At 35.7% G+C, this 22,397-nt stretch overlaps 1 protein-coding gene across 1 annotated transcript in view; it reads right to left on the bottom strand.

Moving 5' to 3' along the window:
• The window catches only part of LOC136034653 (pre-mRNA-splicing factor ATP-dependent RNA helicase PRP16-like), a 126,379-nt gene that overhangs the window by 6,963 nt on the left and 97,019 nt on the right, over positions 1–22,397 (bottom strand). The window contains exons 13-16 of the mRNA XM_065715965.1: positions 20,636–20,899; positions 16,182–16,436; positions 6,354–6,633; positions 934–1,103 (exon numbers count right to left, since the gene is read on the bottom strand). Of these exons, the coding sequence (XP_065572037.1) occupies positions 934–1,103; positions 6,354–6,633; positions 16,182–16,436; positions 20,636–20,899 (969 nt within the window). The remainder of the gene's footprint in view (positions 1–933; positions 1,104–6,353; positions 6,634–16,181; positions 16,437–20,635; positions 20,900–22,397) is intronic.

Here is a 22,397-nt window from a genome sequence, read left to right as displayed (position 1 = left end):
TGTTGGATTGAGTAATCTTGATGCGGATATTAAGAGTAGAGTACGAATTCCTTAGCAGTTTAAAGATTGCAGGACTTATTCCACTTTTCGCAGCTTGGAGCAACATGGTGGCGTAAATAAGAGGAATATAAAGGGCACTTTACATTGTGTCCTTCCAGGACCGATTAAGAAGCACTGGCACCAATTAATGTATTTTCGAAAAGATAAAACGCAGGACAACGAGGTAATTCACAGCCATTAAAAAAAATTAAAATATTTCAGAGAAAACCCTGACTGAATTATCCATGATGCAAAAACATGAATAAAGAAATAAATAAAAGTCCACAAAATAAAATAAAAAGATAAAATTTATAAACAAAATTAAAAGAAGACTGTGCGGAAGTTGAGCCGTCATAGCCGAGTGGTTGGCACACTGGACATGCAATCCTTTGTCCTTACGGGGGCATGTTTTCGAGTTATGTTGTCGCTTATTATTTAGTTTGGGACAAAGATACGCGGCGTGACAGTATAAGCTTGGTCATACTTGACCCAGGTCCATATGAGTACCTGGAGATATCTGGGGGAAAAACAGAGAAAGTTTCGGATAATTTGTCCCCAACTACGCATAACAGTCACGACCGAAGGTCGAGAATCAGCAGATCGGCATTTACACTACGTGGACAATGAGTCTGCATCCGTATATATACCTTTTTTTTAGCGGTAGGGGGTAGTTTCGGCCGAAAGACCTTCGGCCGAAGGGAGTAGTAAGACCTCATAACATACATTCGGCCCACTGGTTTTTGGGTAAAATAGTAATATTAGGAAGTCTACAAGAAATAAAACATAGCTATTCGCCAGAAAAAGAAAATTTAGACGACCGATGAGGCAGCCACTGAATGGGCACAAAGAAGAATCCTATAACTGAAAAAAGAAGAAGCGAAACTTGAAACGTACCTTTACAGAGTAAAACATTGGTCCAAGTTCGGCAAGCCATTGGCCATCAACAGCAGTTACGTTCTGCATATATTCTTTTGCTGTCATAACTAGCTCATGATAGACCACATAATCAGGGGTATAGCCCATGCCAAATAAAGCAGAAGTAGGGTGCAAGTGACACGGCATTCCTAAGATAATAAATACAATTATGTAAAAACCACAAACACACAATTGTATGACTCTCACTCCAACACGATGTAGCACCATAATCATTTGCGACGGAGTCCTTAACTATGGTGTCCTTAATTTTGTATTTATTTTGGTCGTCAATATTACAATATTAATCTCAAATTTGTTATAAGCCAGATCAAAAATCAATTTATACCACGTTCGGTGGAATTCAAACATCATTTGTGAAACATGCACTCTACCACTCTTTTTTCTAGTTTTTCTGTTTTGTATTTTTTTTAGTTTTTCTGGTGTTTTTTTCTTTTTTTCAATTTTTGATCGCTAAAACAAAAACCACAGTAGATTTTTTAGAGAATAGAAGTAAAGAAGTACAGTAGATTAACATAAAAAGATAAATAAGTTTTAAACGTCATCTGTTATTTATCCAACGCAGTCTATGGGAAGGCCCGAAAACCGAAAATTTGCAGTTGCAGTTACTTTAAATGATGATTCTTTGGAACCAACGCTTGAACTCTCATTTCTTTTTTTTTTAGTTTTTATTTTTGTTTTAGTTTTTTTTTCTTTTTTAAGTTTTTTTTTAATTGTTAGTTTTTCTGTAGTTTTTTTTTGGTGATCAACAGATAAAAGAAAAAAAAAACGAAGGAAAAAAACATTTAACACTCAAGGAGATACTTTAAGTTTATATATTTGTGACATTTGAGCTGCAGTTGAGGAGTGCCCCACAAAGCCAGACGTTTACTAGAGCAAAAAAAAACGATGTTTACATTTCAATCGCTTTGTTTGTCTATAATAAACATTTTAATAAATATTTGTAACGCATGAGGAATTGTCTAAAAACAGACTTCTGAGAAGGTTCGTAAATAAGCCAAAAAGGACGACGGAAAAAGTGACCAACAGAAAAAAGAAAAATACTGAAGGAAAAACCATTTAACACTCAAGGAGATATCTTGAGTTTATATATTTGTGACAATTGAGCGGCACTTGAGGAGTACCCCACAATACCAGGCGTTTTTTAGAGCGAAAAAAAAACTCTAACCATTATTAGAGAGCATTATAACCTTGAATAACCAATACGGTGTTTGGTCATAAAATGGCCCATAAGTTAACATGGTATTCACCTGATGGTAAGACAGCAAACTTTATCGATTACATTATTGTAAACCGAGGATTGACAGGATCAATACAAGATACTAGGTTATAGGAGTGCTGTTATATATGTTAAAAGTAAAGACCACCATCTGATAATGTGGTTCAGTCCCGCTTTCCAAGGCTATAATGAGAGAAAGATTGAGATGGTTAGGGCAAGTTCTACAGATGATAGATTGCCAAAAAATGTTTTTTTCGGGGAACCGTCTAGGGCAAAACGGAAAGCAGGTCGTCCACGGTTGGGATGGGAGGATGTCATAAAGAAAGATTTGAAGGAAATAAGAGCTTCCCGGGAAGGTGTAAAGAGGGAGGCTTAGTAAAGATTGGGATAGAGGAGGAGCGTGCGTAGCTGTGTTGGCCTCGGGCAGCTGGGTGCTGCGGTGAGTTATTAGTAGTAGTGGTAGTTTAGGGGTAAAATGACCCCTTACAGTCCATGGGGAGATGCCCATTGTTTACTTATAGTATTTGTAATGGGGAAGTATACGGACACTTTTAGATAGGGAGGGAATTTGTGCTTAGGGTGGATTTCCATTGGGAGAATTTTCTTTGGGAAGGGAACTTTCAGGTGAGGGGGGTTGAATTTTCCAGCATTCCTATACGAAATTCTTTTTAACTGTCTTATATTCTCTTTGCCAACTCGTTTGTGACTATGTAAATGTTCCAGAGGAAATAGACGGGGCTGTTTTCGGCGTGTTTTGTTTTCTGGAAAAACTTCAACGGAAGGGGGCATTTCCAAAATGATCAAGAGACCGATTTGAGATTGAACTCTTTTTTAAATGAAAGCATTCTAAGGACGATTTTTCAGACTGAATCGTCCGTAAAAAAAATTACGGGGAGGGGGAGTGTGTTTTGCGTTTGATGAAGTTTTCACGTAGGACGTTCACAAGAGGGGGGGGGGTATATTTCATGCAGGGTGAGCCAGATTTACCAGCATTATTTGAAAAACGAATAGAAATCAAAATATTAAAAACAAGTTTTTTAACTGAAAGTAAGGAGTAACATTAAAACTCAAAACGAACAGAAATTTATCTGTATATGAAGGGTTGCCCCCTCCTCAATACCTTACTCTTTACGCTAAAATTTGATTATTTGTCCCAGTTTCCTAAGAACAAGTATTGAAACACGGAGGTCATTTAATTAGAATAAGAAGCTTTTTTAAAAGTGCTAACAGCTTTAGCGTACAGAGCAAGGAGGAGGCAGCCCTTCATATACAGAATAATTTCTGTTCGATTTGAATTTTAGTGTTTTTTTTTAATTTTTGTTTTAATGTAAGTTTAAAAAAAACTTATTTAACTTGATAAGTCTAAAAGAATGGCCCAGTTTTATCAACAAAATTCAACACCGAATTTTAGGAAGGGGTTAACTAAATTTTGGGTATTTACGACGCTGATAGATTCCAGGCTGAGAATCAGAGAAGAACTTTCCTAGAACAGTTATTGTGTTGATCTTTTCAAGAGAAGCTAAGAACAGTTATTGTAAGATATAGTATCCGGATGTCACAAGATTTAGAGGAAGTTGTCAAACTGGACCTATCCCAGTTACAGAAAGGAACGGCACTTCAATTACTAAAATAATATATATATTTAGTATATATATATATATATATATATATATATATATATATATATATATATATATATATATATATATATATATATATATATATATATATATATATATATATATATATATATATATATATATATATATATATATATATATGTATATAAAATGCTAAGGAGAGACAGATAGAACATTCTGAGAATATTTTGAATCGTAACAAAGTTCCAGGAGATGGGAGAGAAAAGAGTAAAATAAATTTCGATATTTTGGCGAAGGAAGAGTCACTTTACGAGGAGTAGTTAGAGAATCGTACGAAAAGAGCTAAAAAATAACAAAGGGATCTGTGCCGATAGGATGGTACATGAGTTTTTGAAATGTGGATTTTCCGATTTAAAGATAAACTACTGAGGATTGTGGACATGATTTCTGAAAAAAAAGAAACATCTAGTGATTTTGGGAAAACTTTAATTAAACCCCTTTATAAGCAAGGTGATAAATGATTGTGGTAAGTACAGACGTACTGGTTTAATTTGCAGAGAGAGTAAATTACATAGTATGATGATGATTATTAGACAAAAACATGTTGTAAATAGAGTTTCAAGAACAAAAACAGAGTGGTTTCAGGAAAAGAATTTTTGCGTAGACCAACTTTTCAACTTCTATTAATAAAAAGCTTTGAGCCATCCAATTTCCTTGGTCCACAATTTTATAGATATATGAACAGATATTTGATTTAGCAGATAGAAAAGCTTTTGTGAAGGTCTAATTCATACAGTATACCAGTTATCTGCACAAAAGTGATTAATTCTATACATGAAAATAGTGTTGAATCGGTTGAGGTAGAAGGTAAGATCAGTAGTTGATTTGGAGTCAAATCTAGAGTTTAGTAAGGTTGTGTCATGTCCCCATTTACACTAATTAGTTTGATGAACTTTGCCCAAAGGAACACGCCGAAGGTTATGACGTCGTGGCATTAAATGAGAAGGTAAAACTCTCATAGACTTAGATTATGCAGATTATTTCAGTGCCTTAGATAAAAATGTTAGTGACAGAACAATTTTTGTGGTTCGAGAGTTCAGGGTGCGAGAAAAGGTATGAAGATTAATGTCAAGAAGACTAAATCACTTAGACTAGGGGTAATTGAGGATGAAAAAGTGATGTCAGGTAACGAGAAAATCGATCAAGTGGATTTTTTTACTGTGTGGATGGTGAATAAAAAGAAGATTTAAGGAGTAGAATAGTCAAGGCGCATTGTATTTTTTTTTCGCAGTTGTAAATAGTTTGGAAAAATAGGAGGACAAGTCTAAAAATTAAAATTAGAATATTTGAATCCATGATAGTGAGAGAATTAAGCATGGCTCTGAAATGTGGCTTCAAAAAGCAGAATGATCTTCGGAAGACATATTAATTGTTTGCCAAACGAATTGCCTAAGTAGATTCTAAAATATTCATTAAAACCTCTTAGTCTTTTTTGCAAGCTGACCATGGTCTTTGTTGCAGAGGTACCGATCTCATGATTTCTTGCCTTCAGCCGGGAGTGCAATGCGTGGTTGGGGGCAAATCTTCTGACACTCCCCATGTTTTCCTCTACATTTCTCCAGGTACCCATTTAAAGAAAGGTCGACTCTAGCTGAGCTTACAGAGTCACACCATTGACCTCTGTTCCAAAACAAAAATCCAGTGATACCAGAACCCGACCCCCCTGAAGAAACGCACCACAGGCTATAGAACCAGGCACGGCACGGCAAAGGCGAAGGTATATCAAACAGTAACTGCACGGGAATGTAGCTCGATCGCACTTTCTACAACTATAATAAAGGAACATCAAGATGGCTAGGCCATTGTTTAGGGATGAAGGATTACAGGATTACAAATTGATAAAGATTTTACTTTTCGACCATCCATCGGGAAAAAAAAGGAAGTCGTCCTCAATAGGGTGGGAAGAGATCATTAGATGGAATTTGAAGAAAATTAAAGAATATGGGGGGGGGGCTGTAAAGAGTGAGGCTTTGAACATACTGAGGTGCCAGAAGCATCCACATTTCTTCCGCCCTAAGGAGGTTTAGTGGTGGCATGAGTTAAAAATAGTAGTAATTATTAGCTGTTAGTAGTAGTTAAATCAATTTCTTGTTTTGTTTTTAGGTTTGCTGATAAAATTTTTTATAAAACTTGCATTCCAAATTCATTGTCTTCGGAAATTTGTAAAAAAGTTTGCTGAAAATTAGGACAAAGTAAGTACCTTTACCAAGTTCAGAAGAAAAGATGTTTTCTTATTTATCAGTAATTAGAAAACCTCTAATTTCATTAATGAGAAGTTTTCTAGTTTTCTTATTACCCATATTCACTTAAGTTTTGTTTTGTTCTGTTCCCTTTTTTTTAATAATTAAGCAACGTCTGGGTATCTTTTTCCATCTTGGCCATCTATCACTCTTTTCACACAACAGCGAGTCCGCAAAGTTTTCCGAATCAATATTCAGAAATTGAAAACTTACACACTTGAGTATTCATGCCATAAAAGAAGAAAAATGAAACAAACTAACCTGTCCTGCAGTTGACATATTCACCAAGACCCTTTAATCTAGCAGCTTGGTGAAAATATGCAGAACAAATGCATTTTCGGATTATGTCCCATTCTGTACCACACGATACAATCGGTATTTTTTGTTGTTCCATGATTTCCTTCAGTTGAGCATGGACTTCCCGAACACGACGCATAGCCTTCGCATGGATAAAGTGATCCGTACACCATGATGAGGAATACTTGTTTACACGCCATTGGTTATAGACATGGAGTAAAGTAAGGTGATCTGATTCAGGTACCTGTAATAAAAATATTATGTTCGTCAGTGATATAAAGAATTTTACCTAGAATACACAGCGCTAAAAACTTGTAGCATGTTAAACAAGATAGAAAAATGAGGCCATCCTTATGTATTACCCGCTTTTATAACAACGGTAGATAGTGATGAATAGCAATCGGCTTTGTTCTTTTAGTTTGTTCAACTTCTTTATTTGAGGCTGTTCGTGTCTTGACTTCATTGTTTCGTAATCAATTGTGTTTCTAATCATTTCATGTCCATATTTTTGTTTTTCTAATTTTTCATAAGAATACAATATGTTTTTTGAAAAAAAGTAAATAACGATAATAAACCTAAAACGGTATGCACCAAACTACCAAGCTACAAACAAACAGAATATACATTAATACGAACGAAAAAATCAAACCTAAAACAAAAAAAAATACCATATATACTAGCGGGGCTGGCAACACAAACATTTCCCATAAATCCTCAAGTGTAATTAGAGCTTTACTAAAAACGAGATATATTTGAAAAGTCCTACACACACAAATGGATTTTATTCTTAATCCGTCCTTGTGAAGCAACAATAATGGATAATTTCAACAAAAATCTGATGAATCTAACGTCTTCAACATACGAGGTGCGATAGAAAAGTAAAGAGAAGGATTTTTTTCTTAACAAAGTTATTATTAAATCCAAACATCAATGTAAGTACTTTTCAAAGTAGGTTCCCGGGCAGCTAAACAACGATGGAGACGTTGTTCCCACTCTTCATAGCAGCGCTTAAAGTCTAATCCGTCATGGTCTTCAGAATGACTGTTAGAGTCTTAAGGATGGTTTCTAAAATCATAAAATGACAGCCAATCCTTTAGGTCACTTAAAAAGGGCACTTTGTTTTAACTTCCATTCGAATGAGCCCTCTACCAATACTCTAAGACCATTGGCTCGATACGATTAGTTCTGGGACAAACAAACAAAAAACAAATAAGCACATATTCGTGATCTTTCTTCCGGAAAAAAGAATTAAAAAATTCCACATTTTTGAGGATAAGAGCTTGAAATCTCTACAGTAGGGTTCCTTTGATACACCGAATCTTATGGTACGGTCTTCATTAAGATTCCTCAGTTTTTTCCCTCTTTTTGAAAAATCAAGCCAATCTTCTCAGGCTCGTAGCTTTTGATGAGTAATACCAAACTTAATGAATCTTGTATATTTGGAATCAGCATAAAAAGCCAATTCTTTTGATGTATATCGACATTACAATTCTGTTTTTTAGAGTTCCGGTTACTATTGAGACATTCCGTGATGCACGATGAAAATACAGCTTCAATAATCAGAGTCTCAGAAATCGCGTAGTTAACGACTGGAAGAGAAGTTATTCTTGATGATGTAAAGCGTCACCTTACAATAATAGGTCAAAAAGGCCTATACCTTTAAAATTGTGAATGACCCCGGGTCTTCTCAGAGGTTGGAAGTAAAAAAGACTTTCGGAAGGCTTATAAGCTCTCTGTACTTTGAACTAGTGCTACTTCTGTTTAGCGATCAAAACTTTGCAAGAATATTTACATTTTTTTTTATCATAAGCCTAAGTCTCTTTATTGTTCACAAAAAATTCAAGTGCAAAAGAATACTCGCGAGCTTGGTAGGGAATAAATTCTGACATTAGCCATTTTCTCCACCCTTTATCCTTTCAAGCCTGGTGGCAGACGGAAAAGTTCTAGGTCTGAACAAAATTTTCAGTTGGCACTTGAATACTTTAAATTTTTACTGAAATTGGAAAACTGCTGATTGTACAGTCAGCTCTCGCCTCTCACAATTCAAATTAAGATCTTATATAGGAGCACCTTGCCTTAACTCAAAATTCTTGGAACCTAAGTTGGAAAACTGAAATTACTTGGAGGTTTAACGGTTCAAGGAATTAATCACCGTTTAACCAGGATGCTATTCCTACTAAGATAGCCTGGTTCATTGATTCATCCGTTATTTCCACATTGACGAGACTAGTTTCTTTTGTTAGGACGTTTTCTTCGGCTGTTCCATTTGTGCTAGGTCTAGATTCTGACAAGTCTCTTCATCATCTTCAGGTTAGTTTCCACGAGGGACGGTCAAAAGAACATACTGTGTGTGAAAATTTTTTCACTCAAGGATAGATTCTGGTCTGAGTATTGCTGCCTTAACCGGGAAATTTGTAAATTATTCATTAACCATTATAATTTTCCCGTTTAATTTATTCCATTTAGTGAAAAAGGCATTCAATTCTCTTGGTTTAGTTCTTATTTTTTTAGTTTGATAGTGTAAGTTTCTGTTGGTATATCTTTTCAGTAAACCTCAAAGCTGACTACAATCTCCCCGAAGCCTCAATTCTAAGACTGAAGCTGAATCGAATTTATGCGAAAGTCCTTATTTTCGCCGTAAAAAGAGGAATATGCAGTTTTCTGTTGCAAGTGTCATTGTGTCATATCTTTTCACACCCATAACAACAGTTCACTTTAATTAGTTCCTCTGGTTGCTTCCACTGTTGACAAGAATCTCAATACTTCTGGAAAACAGAGCTTGAGTTTTTTTTTCAATTTATTGAATCCGCTTAAAAAGCTGTTTCAATGATTTATGTGGATTACCTGAATGCTTTTATAATCGAGTATTTTAATCTTTTCGAGAGCCACGGGTATATACAAAATTAACTGCCATATGGTACAAAAAAGGTAAAGACAGGGGTAAGAAAAGTAAAATTGAGGTCTGGGAGGGGCAGTTGACCCCCTGTCAAATAGCAAGTTAAGCCCCTGTTTGACTACATGCTAATTGCTAGAAAAGCCATGCCAAAGTAATTCGTTTTGTAACTTTAAAAAATAGTAAAGAAGAATTCCTTGATTTTTAAATGTTTATGCATATAGATTTATTTTTATACTACTGCTACTGCTACAACTACTAACAACTTGCCACAGCACCAAGCCACACTTATTCTTTGCCTTAGCGACTTAGTCTTCTTAGCTTTAAATTTCAAACCTATTCTAGCATCCTGAATTCGCAAAACCTCTTAAAGTTCAATCATTTTGCAGACACTTTTATCTAGGATGCTGAAGTCATCAGCATAATGTAAATCCAGGAAACTTTTACCTCCCCATTTGATTCCGTGTTTTCCCATTGCCTTTCCTGTACTCCTTAAGGCAACGTTCATCAAAATGATCCATATAAAGGGGGATAGAACGCAGCCCTGCTTAACTCCGGATTCAATACGAAACCAGCTGATAACCTCATTTCCTATCTTAACCACAGCAGTATTATTCTCTTATGTAGCACTAATTACTTTAATGTATTTGTCTGGTATACCATACAAGGATAAGACCTTTGCTAAAGCTCTTCTAACAACAAGGACCAAAGGTATTTGACAACTCATGCACTTCTCAATTATTAACCTAAGAATGTAAATTTGGTCGACACATCCTCGACCTTTTCTACAACCGCACTGTTCTTCTCTTATCACTTTGTCTACAGCATCTCTCAGTCTATCAAAGTATCATATTAATAACTAATTTGCTAACTACAGAAACCAGGCTAATGCCTCGGTAATTACCACGCCCACTCTTATTACCTTTCTTACACAGTGGTTTAATTAAGGTTTTCCTAAAATCGCCAAAATAGGTATTTCTCCTTTTTCAAAAGTCACATTCATAATCTTCACTAACTCATTTCTAACATCAGAGCCACCTTATTTTAGAGACTCATTTACCGCAGTATCAGCATCTGAGGCCTTGTTATTTTTTAATCCTTTCAGGACTGTCGCTTCCTTCACATTCCTTCTTCATTATCTTCCTTCACATCCGAGGTATCACAAACTTTTAGTTTCCACTATGTGTTCTCCTACAAGTCTATCTCGGTTCAGCACATCCTCAAAATATTTTGCACAACTCTCTTTAATTCTTTCCTCATAACTAGTTGTGGCGCCGTTCTTATCTTCGACTGGGACAAGTCCCGATTGACTATCCCTCCCAATTTACTAACATGCTAGTACATTATTTTACTATTGTTCCGTCTAGCTACATCTTCCAGATCCTCGGCAATAATATTCATAGCCTCCATTTTCCGCCTTCTTAGTTCGTATTTTAAGGGTTTCTCTGCTTTATTGAAATTACTTTTATTTTTATATGATCTATCAGTCAGATAATTCTTTTAAGCATTAAACAGGTTGTTCGAGTGGCAATTGAAATTAGAATCAGACTAAATAGTAATATCTCTTTAAATAAGTATCTGGGGGGAAATTCATTTAATGCCTTATATACAAATTTAATTAAAACGATTTAACAAATTATATTAAAAGCCAGTAAACAATACCACTCAACCTGTAATGGACAGACCTTCTAGGCTGGCTGCCAAAAAGGCAAGATTAATTTTAACAGCTTGTTTTTAAATGTTTTTGTTCAACTTGAATGAATTGCCTTTTTATATTTCACTTGATGTCCCAGTCCAGGTTCACCTTTCCTGAAATAATGATACTTGTTTTGAAAATGTTCTACTTTTAAAGATTGTATTTTAACATGAGTTTTTTTATATTGTTTTTTGGTTTCTTTTGCTGAAGACGGTCCGTGGATAACCCTGGGGTATAGGGTTGAAATATTTATTTAAAGTTGCATTCCGATGTCTAAAATTTTTTTGTTCTACTTGTTGTTATGATTCCATTTTCTGGCACAATCGAACAATTGCGCACACTCAATATGATAGTGGACGAAATTATAATAGCCTTGGACGAAACAGAAACAAACTAGATCTACGTTGCATGGGCAACGTGAGGTGTTGCGGCAACCTTTGCTCGGCTTCGCCGAGTAAAGTGTTGCGAGAGCAACACTTTGGTTTTGTTTCCTCGCTGCGACTAAACGCTGAAGTTGTTAATCTGTAAGGATGCTAAAATACATACTAGGTACACCAACTCGCAAAAGTTGCAAACTCCTCATTGCTAAAGATGATTGTAGCCTTACAGCCGATTATTACTTACAAGTCCCCTATATGTCTTACCACTGGAACCAAATTGGTCTTACCATCAAATACAATGGAAACAAAAAATAGGTACACCAACTAGTAAGAGTTGCGAACCCCTCATTGCCGAGGATGATTATGAGCTAACAGCCGACTGTTGCTTACAACTCCCCTATATGTCTCACAATTGGTATCGGCCTATTTTTGGTTTCAGTGTGTACCTTACTACTGAAGTTGTCAACCCCTTTAAACTTTCAAACTGGTATATCTCATGAAGGAATTTTTCTACCAAAAAATGGATGACATATACTTTGATCAGCTCATCAAAAGCTATCGACTGCCGTGGAAAAAAAAATCTATCTGTCTTAGTTCAAAAGTTGACTTTTTTGCCGTAGGCCAAGTTTCTAACGTCATCACTTAGAAAGGAGCAAAGGATAGACTCTAATTTCTTTAGCAATGAGAGAACTTTTAAAGTTTAAGAGGCAAATCTGATACCATTTCTCTACCGCAATCCCAAGTGCCAAAAACCGAATGATAAACTCAGCCGAAATCACGGCAGCACTTTCGGACCCGTGGGAAAATGCCGCTTTTTCGCTTCTCTAAATTTTTCTATTTATCACTCAAAGAAGATATATTGGCTGTGGGGCAGGGTAACTGTCGCATATATTTAACACTTATAGATTTTAGTCCATCTTCAATTTGAAACTGGTGCCTGCCTGCTTGCCTGCTAGAACGGAGCTTTCCACTCGAAAGCAGAAACATGGTTTGATGAAACGAAAGCTTGGCTGCATAACTTCTGATAGTCCTCTCTGACATAGGCTATACGACTCCTCTTCACTTCACACACTATAGGCTCTGGCTCAAGGACAAGCAAAAACCATCCTTTTTGGCCCCAGGCAAGAGTTCTACGAAGCTTTCCAAAATGTAAAGTCATATTCATCAATCCGGCCTAAGGTCCACACTTTCCGTAAAAACCGCAGAGGTTAGACCCTTACCACTTTCTAGCAATAAGCTGAAATCGGGGTGCTAGGAACAAAAAAAAAAAAAAAAAAAAACACGACAAAACCAAAGTGTTGCTCTCGCAACACAATGAATATATAAACTAGCTATAAATTATTTTGCGCATATCAATCATCTGTTAACTTTTTATAAATATAATAAGAAAACCTGAAATTGCTAGGGACATGAAGTTCTAGAAACTGTCAAGGGATGGGGCAGCATATCTCAAATCGGATCAAGATTTGTCACTTTCTATCTAGGTAAATTTGCGGTGGAAAATTTAAAATGTTATACGATACATCAGAGCTCACTCTCTTTCATTAGATCTTTAAAAGAAATAATGTGTTAACCTGCAAAATGAAGGAACAATTACAAAATGGCCCTTTAATATTTTTTTTCATAGCAGGCTGATTAAGATCCATGATGACAATTTTAGCATATGCATATAACCAAGAGCACAATACATTTCCAGTAATAAATTGAGTATCTGGTTAAAAAAAGAGTACACTTAACTTTTACACTAACAAGAGCTAAGAGCTCATATGGCACTTGTGACGAGGCAAGAAGAGCTAAGAGCCAAGAGCTCATATGGTATGAGCTCTAACAAAATTCTAAGAATCAATAGATTGATTTAAAAGGAAAATAAGAGGCTTAATGCCGGTCAGGATTTAAAATAAGAGCTCTGAGTCACGATGTCCTTCTAAATATCAAAATTCATTAAGATCCGATCACCCACTCGTAAGTTATAAATACCTAATTTTTTCTAATTTTTTCTCTCCCTTTAGCCCACCAGATGGTCGAATCTGGGAAAACGACTTTATCAAGTCAATTTGTGCAGCTCCCTGACACGCCTACCAATTTTCATCGTCCTAGCACGTCCAGAAGCACCAAAATCGCCAAATCACTGAACCCCTCCCCCCAACTCCCCCAAAGAGAGTGAATCCAGTACGGTTACGTCAATCACGTATCAAGGACATTTGCTTATTCTATCCACCAAGCTTCATCCCGATTCCTCCACTCCAAGTGTTTTCCAAGATTTCCCCCTCCAACTCCCCCAACGTCAAAAGATCTGGTCGGGATTTGAAATAAGAGCTCTGAGACATGTATTCCTTCTAAATATCAAATTTCATTAAGATCCGATTACCTATTCGTAAGATAAAAATACCCCAATTTTCACGTTTTCCAAGAATTCCGGTTTCCCCCTCCAACTCCCCCCATTGTCACAGGATCTGTTCGGAATTTAAAATTAGAGCTTTAAAGCAAAAGATCCTTCTAAATATCAACATTCATTAAGATCTGGTCACCCTTTCGTAAGTTACAAATACCTTAATTTTCAAAATTACCTAGCCCCCAACTCCACCAAAGAGAGCATATCCGGTCCGGTTATGTCAGTCACGTATCTTAGACAGGTTTTTATTCTTCTCATTCGTTTTCATCCTGATCTCTCCGTTTTAAGCGTTTTCTAAGATTTCCGGTCCCCCAAACTCCACCCCCCCCCCCCGAATGACGCTGGATCCGGTTGGGATTTAAAATAAGAGATCTGAGTTACGAGGTCCTTCTAAATATGAAGTTTCATGAAGATCAGATCATTCCTTCGCAAGTCAAAAATAAGTCATTTTTTTCTAATTTTTCAGAATTAACCCCCCCCCCCATAGAGCGGATCCGTTCCAATTATTTAAATCACATATCCAAGACTTCTGCTTATTTTTCCCACCAAGTTTCATCCCGATCCCTCCAATCTAAGCGTTTTCCATGATTTTAGGTTCCCCCGCCCCAAACTCCCCTCAATGTCACCAGATCCGGTCGGGATTTAAATAAGAGCTTTGAGACACGATATCGTTCAAATTTCATGGAGATCCGCTCACCCGTTCGTAAGTTAGAAATACCTCATTTTTTCTAATATTTCAAAATTAACCCCCCCCCCTCTCCCCAACTACCCTAAAGAGAGCGGATCCGTTCCAGTTATATCAATCATGTATCTAGGACTCGTGTTTATTGTTCCCACCAAGTTTCATCCCGATCCCTCCGCTCTAAGTGTTTTCCAAGATTCTAGGTTTCCCCCTCCCTAAAAGCTAAAAATACCTCATGTTTTCTAATTTTTCAGAATTAATTTGACGGGGCACTTGGTTAATACCAAGTGCTATAAAAAACGACAATAGCAAAAAATCATTTCAACGGTCGTTTTCTGGACAAACAAGTTTGAGATTACTATATCTAATTGTTGATGGTGATTGCTAATCGAACATTCCCTGTGTCCCCGTCGTCATTTATATATCCCCCCTGTGCCCTTCCGGCGTCTCCGTTGTAGTTGTGTCCCTGTGTCCCCGTCGTCATTTATATTCCCTGTGTCCTGGTCGTCATTTGTGTCCCGGTGTCTCGGTCTGTAATTTCTCTTTGAGTGTCCCGGTCGTCATTTATATTCCCTGTGTCGCAACAGCTAGTATATATATAGATTCTTTGTCCTACGAGCATAAATACTGCATTTATTTGTACTCAAATTAGGAACCAAACCATAGAATTGAGCCACCTCAAAACTTTGGCACAACCAATGTTGATATTATTACGAATATCAACTTGAGAGGTTGCAATGACAGTTAAAGCAGTATCGGCTGCATATAGAATAACTCCTATAAATTTACAAACGCTCCAGATAAGTCATTAAAAAAAATTATAAATTAAAGTTGAACCACCCACATTAAAGAGTGTTTTTATTGTTGTGACAACACTCTATTAAGTTATCAAGAACTAAGTATAGCTCAGTTCTGTGCTTAACTACTGCAGCATTGACGTCATTGTGCTCCGACATCTGAGAATGATGTCAGCTTCCTTATATCGCGCCTAATGAAGTAATGTCAATTGCTTAAAGTACAAATAAATAATAAAATTATAAGTAAGTGTCCTTGGAACCGAACTTGCATGAGGGTGATAATCTAAATTCAGATTCATACTTAGTCTTAGATTCATACTTAGATCATATCCTTATGAATTTTTTTACAGCCATAATTTAAAAATGAAAAAAGAAAAGATTTTGTTTTCTATTCTGAAATTTTCTTTTCCATTCTAAATCCGATAGCGATTAGTACTATGAGTATTGCTACTCGCAATTTGCCCTCACCACCCTATTTTCTCATGGTAGGTCACTGTAAAAACGAATGGCTAACTAAGAAAAAATACCGAGAAAATGTATGGTAAGAAGCTTCCATTTCTTTCTAATTCAGAAAATTCAGCTTTTATCAAGACTAAAATTATCCGTTATTCATTAGAAATTGATGCCATTATCACAATCAAAAAGAGGGAACTAACATTTCTTTTTTCTGACTGTTATCACAAATTCTAATAACAATTGTAAATTTGAATCTATAGAAAACCAAATTTTAAAACTACATTTTTCCTCTGTATTCTTATTTTACCAAGTCCAAGACACGATAAGCTAGATCAAAAAGCTATTAGCAAAAAGCTGACAGCTACACTGGCAAAGTTACGAGTATGCACAAAACAGTAAAACGGCATATTTCAGTTCCCTATCATCCTCCCGCGGCTAGACATTCAGAAATGACACAAACTTTACAAATAATAATAAACTGAAAATTTAAAGTAACCTGAAATTTTTCTCTAATATTATCAGAATCTTCTTCTCTTCCTTTCGGCCTGAAAAATATCGACGGGACGGAGAGCATAGACACAATGATCAGAACGTCAGCACTACATCCAAGGCCTGCTGATACTATCAGCATTTTAGACAAAGGGGGATCAAGAGGGAATTCAACCATTTGTCTGCCCAAATCCGTTAGCTGACCCGTATTATCCAATGCTCCGAGAACCCATAACTGAAACATCGAGTTAAGTATATTGTCCTGTAAGAGAAAAACGAATTCTTGGACTAAACTAAGTGCAAAGGGACACACCTGAAAAAAAAGTTACAAGTAAGAGTTCGTATCCTGCTTCACATTAGAACATTTTTTTCCAATGTCCCTAGCAAGAATATTTCCTTTCCCATACCTTCTGAAAATTCATGTTTGAACATAGAATACTAAGATAAAGCGCTTATCACGAACGTTGTATCTAGAGGAAAAATTTCCACAGTTGACACGTTAAGACCCCCTTCCCCCACGTACAAATATACAGAAGTCACTCAAGGTTGAACAGCTACCCAGGGTATACATAGATCCGTACTCATTCTGCTCAAAGACAATAAATATAGGAACGTTAAATACTAAGACCCAGGCATTAAGGAAGGATATCACAGGACTTTTCAAAAACAATGGGAGGAGGGGGGGCAGGGGATATATTTAAACAAGAAAAATCACAAGTTCAAATAGCTTTTTCACCAATTCCTTGAGGTATGGTGTATTGTTAGTTACTAGCATAGGTGGACGGACCTCGTTACCTTAGAAGATCAAGAGACTTTCTGGGGGAGTCAAAAGAAAAAGAGCTACAACAGTTGCATGTTTAGGCCAAAACATGTGTGTTCAACTGGATTTTAATATCTATTTCCTAAAATTTCCTGAGGGATCTCGAATTATCTATGAAACTATCGGTAGCAATTTTCATCAAACAAAGGCCCAATTTCAGTAGTAGCTTCTGATTTACGAGGAGCAGCCCCCCTCCAGTCCCACTTTATTACGATTAATTTTACGAGTAATATAAAATATTCCTTGATTCTCAATTCTGAAATACATCAATCTAAAGAATTATAGTAATAAAGGCCGTTGTGTTGTAGCACAAGGACGTTTGCCTTATTTGGCACATACCTTAAAGACCTAACTATAAATTTTATAAAATGGGATATCACTTCAAACAATCTTAAAAATGTTCACACGACTGGTGCAATAATTTCAGGTATTATGTCAAACTCTTATTTTGGCTAAATTCTAAACTCGGTATACAAGAAGACAAATCCTTGAACTTTTAGAAAAAGAAAAGCAAAAGTTTTTGCTATGGATTGCTTTAGTCTCTGTTTTAAACCGTGGTTTAAGCTACATCCAAAAGTGTCATAAGTTGTGTTTATGGACATTAGATAAGAAAACCATTAGATTTAAAGCTGGTGGACACAGTTCTGGTAGTCGTGGTAGGAATAGATCCAAAGAAGAAATTAAAAACCAACTGAAAATCAAGTAAAAACGAAGGCTTTAGGTTTCAGATTTAATAACACCACATTAGGAAATAGAATAAACAGAATAAAATATAGCTTGCACGGAAGTTCTGACCCAATTATCAAGAGAAAACTTGGGAAATAGCATGTATCCGATCAAATTCTGCAGTGAAATCTGATAAAATTCTGCCTTCAATAGACAAAATTGTATGCTGCGGTCACTGCGTGGATATCTCACACTTTGGGCAAGTTTCAGATTTTAGGAGCAGGAAAGAACTAATCCATCATGTGTGCAAATTTTTGTTCTTTCTGTTTGAACATGAATATCAGTTGTAATTTAGAAAAAAAGAAAAAAAATATTCATGACTACACAACCATAATCCAGAAAAAAAATCGATTTTTCTAAAAGAACTTAATACCATATTATATTAGTATAGTTTAGCATAAAAAATAGATTATATAAGGTGAAGATGCAGTATCCAAATGAAATCAATATTGAAAACTTTAAAAAATATAAAAATCGGTTAACTTTTGTTCTCAGAGAGGCAGAAGCAAAATATTATAAACAGACATTTCATGAATGCGATTCACCACGGAAAACATGGAAAATAATAAATGAAAGAATAAATAATGTCAAAACAAGAAATATTCCATCCCACATTATAACTAATGAAGGAGTTAAAATAACGAATGAGAGAGTAATGACAGAAGCATTTACTAAACATTTTAAGAAAATTGGACGTGATCTGGTGGACCAAATTTTTGCTGGGACACATAATCATAGAAAATATATTCCAAATAAAATAGATATGACTATTTTATGTACCCTATCCAGTTCTTGGAATTTCAAAAAGCTTGTTAATAGTTTGAAAAACGAATTTTCGATAGGATGTGACGGTATGTCGACTTCTCTGTTTAAAGAATTAGCTGAAGTACTTAGTCAGCTGCTTTTATTTATTTTTAATTCTTGTATGAAAAATGCTTTTTTTCCAGTTTGTCTTGAGTTGCTAAGGTTTTACCTTTGTTTGAAAAAGTTGATAGAGATAATCCAAATAATTGGAGGCCTATTACTATTTTATCACCTGTTCCTAAAGTTTTGAAAAAATAATAAAGAGTAGATTTACTTCATTTCTGGAAAATAATTTTTTTTTTTCTCCCAATCAATTTGGTTTCTTGCCTGGTAGATCAAAAGAGCAAGCAGTAGCTGCTTTACATAATTTCTTATCAGATGCTATGGATGATAGTTATTTGGCGGCAACTATATTTTTTGACATTAAAAAAGCTTTTGATACAACAGAACATGCAATTCTTTTTGATAGGTTGGAAAATATAGGAATTCATGAAATAGCTCTTGAGTTAGTGAGATTTTATTTATTAGAAAGAAGTTTTACAGTCAAAGTTGGTGAGGAATCATCTCGTGTTTTTCCTTTAGGAAATATAGGGTTCCACAAGGGTCTGTATTGGGGCCGTTACTTTTTCTTTATAAACATAAATGACCTTCCAAAATTCACGCCTTCGGACGATGAATTGCCAATATTGTTTGCATATGACACAGCAATTAGTTTGAAGGCTGGCAACGAGGAGGACTCACGAATGGTCCTCGAAACTACTGCTTTTAATGTAAATTCTTGGTTTCATGCTAATCGGCTAATATCTAACCTAGAGAAGTCGGAATTTAGGGTTTTTGGATTTCTGAAAATAAACATAGCCCTTTATCAAGGGCAAGGAATAAGTTTCTTTTTCCTTTTATTAAAAATGAGAGATCAAGACTAAGTTTAAGATATCAACTTCCTGAGATTGCCAATAAATATAAACTATTTGATTTAATAAGTGAGTCACCATAACTCTATACATATAAAAATAAACTGAAAGAGACAGTTCTTTCTGCCAATAGTAGCGGGGACTGAACATAAAGTGATTTATTGATAAATTAGTTTATATGTCCCATCCGTGTCTCCATGAGTCGATTTTTTTTTCGCTTCTTCTCTCTCTCTCTCTCTCTCTCTCTCTCTCTCTCTCTCTCTCTCTCTCTCTCTCTTTCTATATGTACTCCATGTGAGTTATTGAGGTGTAACTCCTTCTTCTTTTTCCTCTCTCTATTGTTAAAGGAGACAAACGAGTTGCCTCCCCAGTCTCCTTTGTATAAGATTTATGCATATCGTTTCTTGTTTAATAAAGTCAAGTCTGAGTACACTTGATACAAATAAAACGCATGGCCAGGGCCACCAAAAGGGAACAACATAGAAATACAAATGAAAAATTCAATTTAAACTTTTGATCAAAACCATAAACAGAGGTTTTTTGATTTAAAAATTAAGCATGATTATCATCTAGGTGCAAGAAAAAAAAAAGAGAAGAAAAACAAAGATTTTAGTTTGGATGTTCTGTTCGAGTTGGCTTCAATGATAGAAAAAGCGCGAAAAGCTTTGTCAAGCATGATAAATACGAATCCTGTCCACGATGATCAGGATGCACATGACGATAGTACAAGAAAAAAGGATATTTAAGGCTCCCACCTCTGTTTTTATTATTCAAGAGTGTCTCAGTTCATTCGTAAACCTAGAATAAAATCCATAGAGCCGAATCAACTTTGAGTCACGGTTTCTTAAAATAACCAAGAGCACAAATATATGCGACAGACTTTAGGATACCACACAATAAAAATAACAGAATACCAAATAAAGATAAGCAATGAGTCATTATAATCATTTTGTTTCTTTCATAACAATTACTTTATCATGACATGAGAATTTGACGTCACGTTGCGTTACTATAATGAAACTGGATTCTAAGAAATAAATGTCTCTACACTGATTAGCCAAAAAATACTTATGAGAAAAAACATGAAACTGCAAAAAGAAGAAGAAAAGAAATCCTTGATCGAGTTTTACATGGAAATGCAATCAGGTTAAATTAGCCAACCCAATAAACTTCATCAAGCTGAAAATCCTAATATATTACCTGAGGAGGTGGGTCCATAAAGTGAAACTGCAATAAGTCATCAACTCCAAGTGATTTGAGTAGTAGGACAACATTAGCTAAATTTGTTCGCTGAATTTCAGGCACGGTTGTTGTCAACAACTCATTCTTATATTGTCGCTCAGTATAAAGCCTATAACAGGTACCAGGTCCAGTTCTTCCTGCTCTCCCAGATCGCTGATTTGAATTGGCTTGACTGATAGGATAAATCTGGAGAGCATCCATACCAATCCTTGGGTTATACACCTAGTAACAAAATGATTGACAACTAGAGTTATGTTTTATTGATTAGAGGGGCTATTTCAAAGGAATAATGAATGGCAGAATATTCACCAAGGGACGTGACAGCCCATATTTCCATTTTTTCTAAAATGCAAAGTCGGCTTTCTAATTTCTTAAATCTTTTCATTTTCCGAGCATTGAAATTCTTTTCTTCAGCGTTTACTGAAAACTGTCAAGTAAAGGAAGAATAAGTCATCATACTGATGACTTATGCTCGGACAAACTGAAAATGAATGACGGAAAAATGAATGCTCTGAGAAAGATAAGAAACCTGAAGATCAAATTCTTGTGTTTACAAATTGCAAGGGCCCACACTCTGCTAACAACAAAAAATGTGTCCATTATCATGAGCGAACAGAAGCTCTTAAAGTAGTATATACAAAAAATATGACTTATAAGGAGGCTCTATGCCAAATAAGTAAAACAACAATTCCCTCAACAAGTCAAAATACTATGGTCAATGAAAATAACACTGAAAGCAAGCAAAGCCCTAGCCTAAGTGAACAAAGCACTAGACTGAACAAATTACAAAAGTGTCTTAATTCAGTTGCCTCTCTACTCTCTACTATATGTGAGGCACTGATAGATATGTTGCCAAAAACATCAGAAAAGACAAAATTTTACAGAATTTTACTAGGGTTCTAGGTGAAGTTCTAGTTCTGGTCCCAGGGTCAACTAAAATGGTTCAAAGTGAGATAATAATTACCAGAAGAGCTCGTACATCACCTGATAAAGAGACCTCACCAAACAGAGGTAAACATTTAAAAAAGGGAAAGCACATCAGTATATCACGAAGGTCTTGCAACTAAACACACGAGGAATAGGAAAAACTAAAACTGCTTTAATAAATACACTAATTGTAAGAGCAAAACCATATTTGGTCCTCCTTCAAGATACCCTTCTAACCAATGAAAAGAAAACACCAAAATTTGTGGGTTTTCATCCTGTGAAGTGGGATAGAGAAAAGGGGGAGGTCTTTTGACATTGGTTAGAGAGAATATATTCTTTAGGGAAATAACTTTGTCCTTTACAGGTAAAAATGAAGTTGGCCTGATAAATATTAAAACGGAGTTACAAGATACTTCAAAATCATAAGTGGTGTTCAACAAGGATGTGCATTATCGCCACTTTTATTTAAAATAGCAATGTACTAAGTACTCAGACAGTTTACGGGGTATGGAGTAAACGTCAACAGCAAGCAACTTGCAGATCTCGACTTTGCAGATGATATAGTACTGCTAGAAGACGTCAAAGATCAATTACAGCTGTTATTCGATAAAATCTAAAAAAAAGCCCGAGAGGTTGGATTGTCGATCAACGTGGACATATCGAAAAGTATTTCCACATCTGCCCCCCCTAGATCTTCAATGCTCCGTTAAAAATGTTGAACAGGTCCAAGAAATTAAATACTTAGGAAGGTGAATAGAGAATACTCGAGATGTAACATTTGAAATCAAGAGAG

This window comes from Artemia franciscana, chromosome 13 (assembly GCF_032884065.1).
Source record: "Artemia franciscana chromosome 13, ASM3288406v1, whole genome shotgun sequence".
Taxonomy (NCBI): Eukaryota; Metazoa; Arthropoda; class Branchiopoda; order Anostraca; family Artemiidae; genus Artemia; species Artemia franciscana.
Note: the sequence above shows the minus strand (reverse complement) of the source record. Positions and strands in the feature narration are given on the sequence as shown.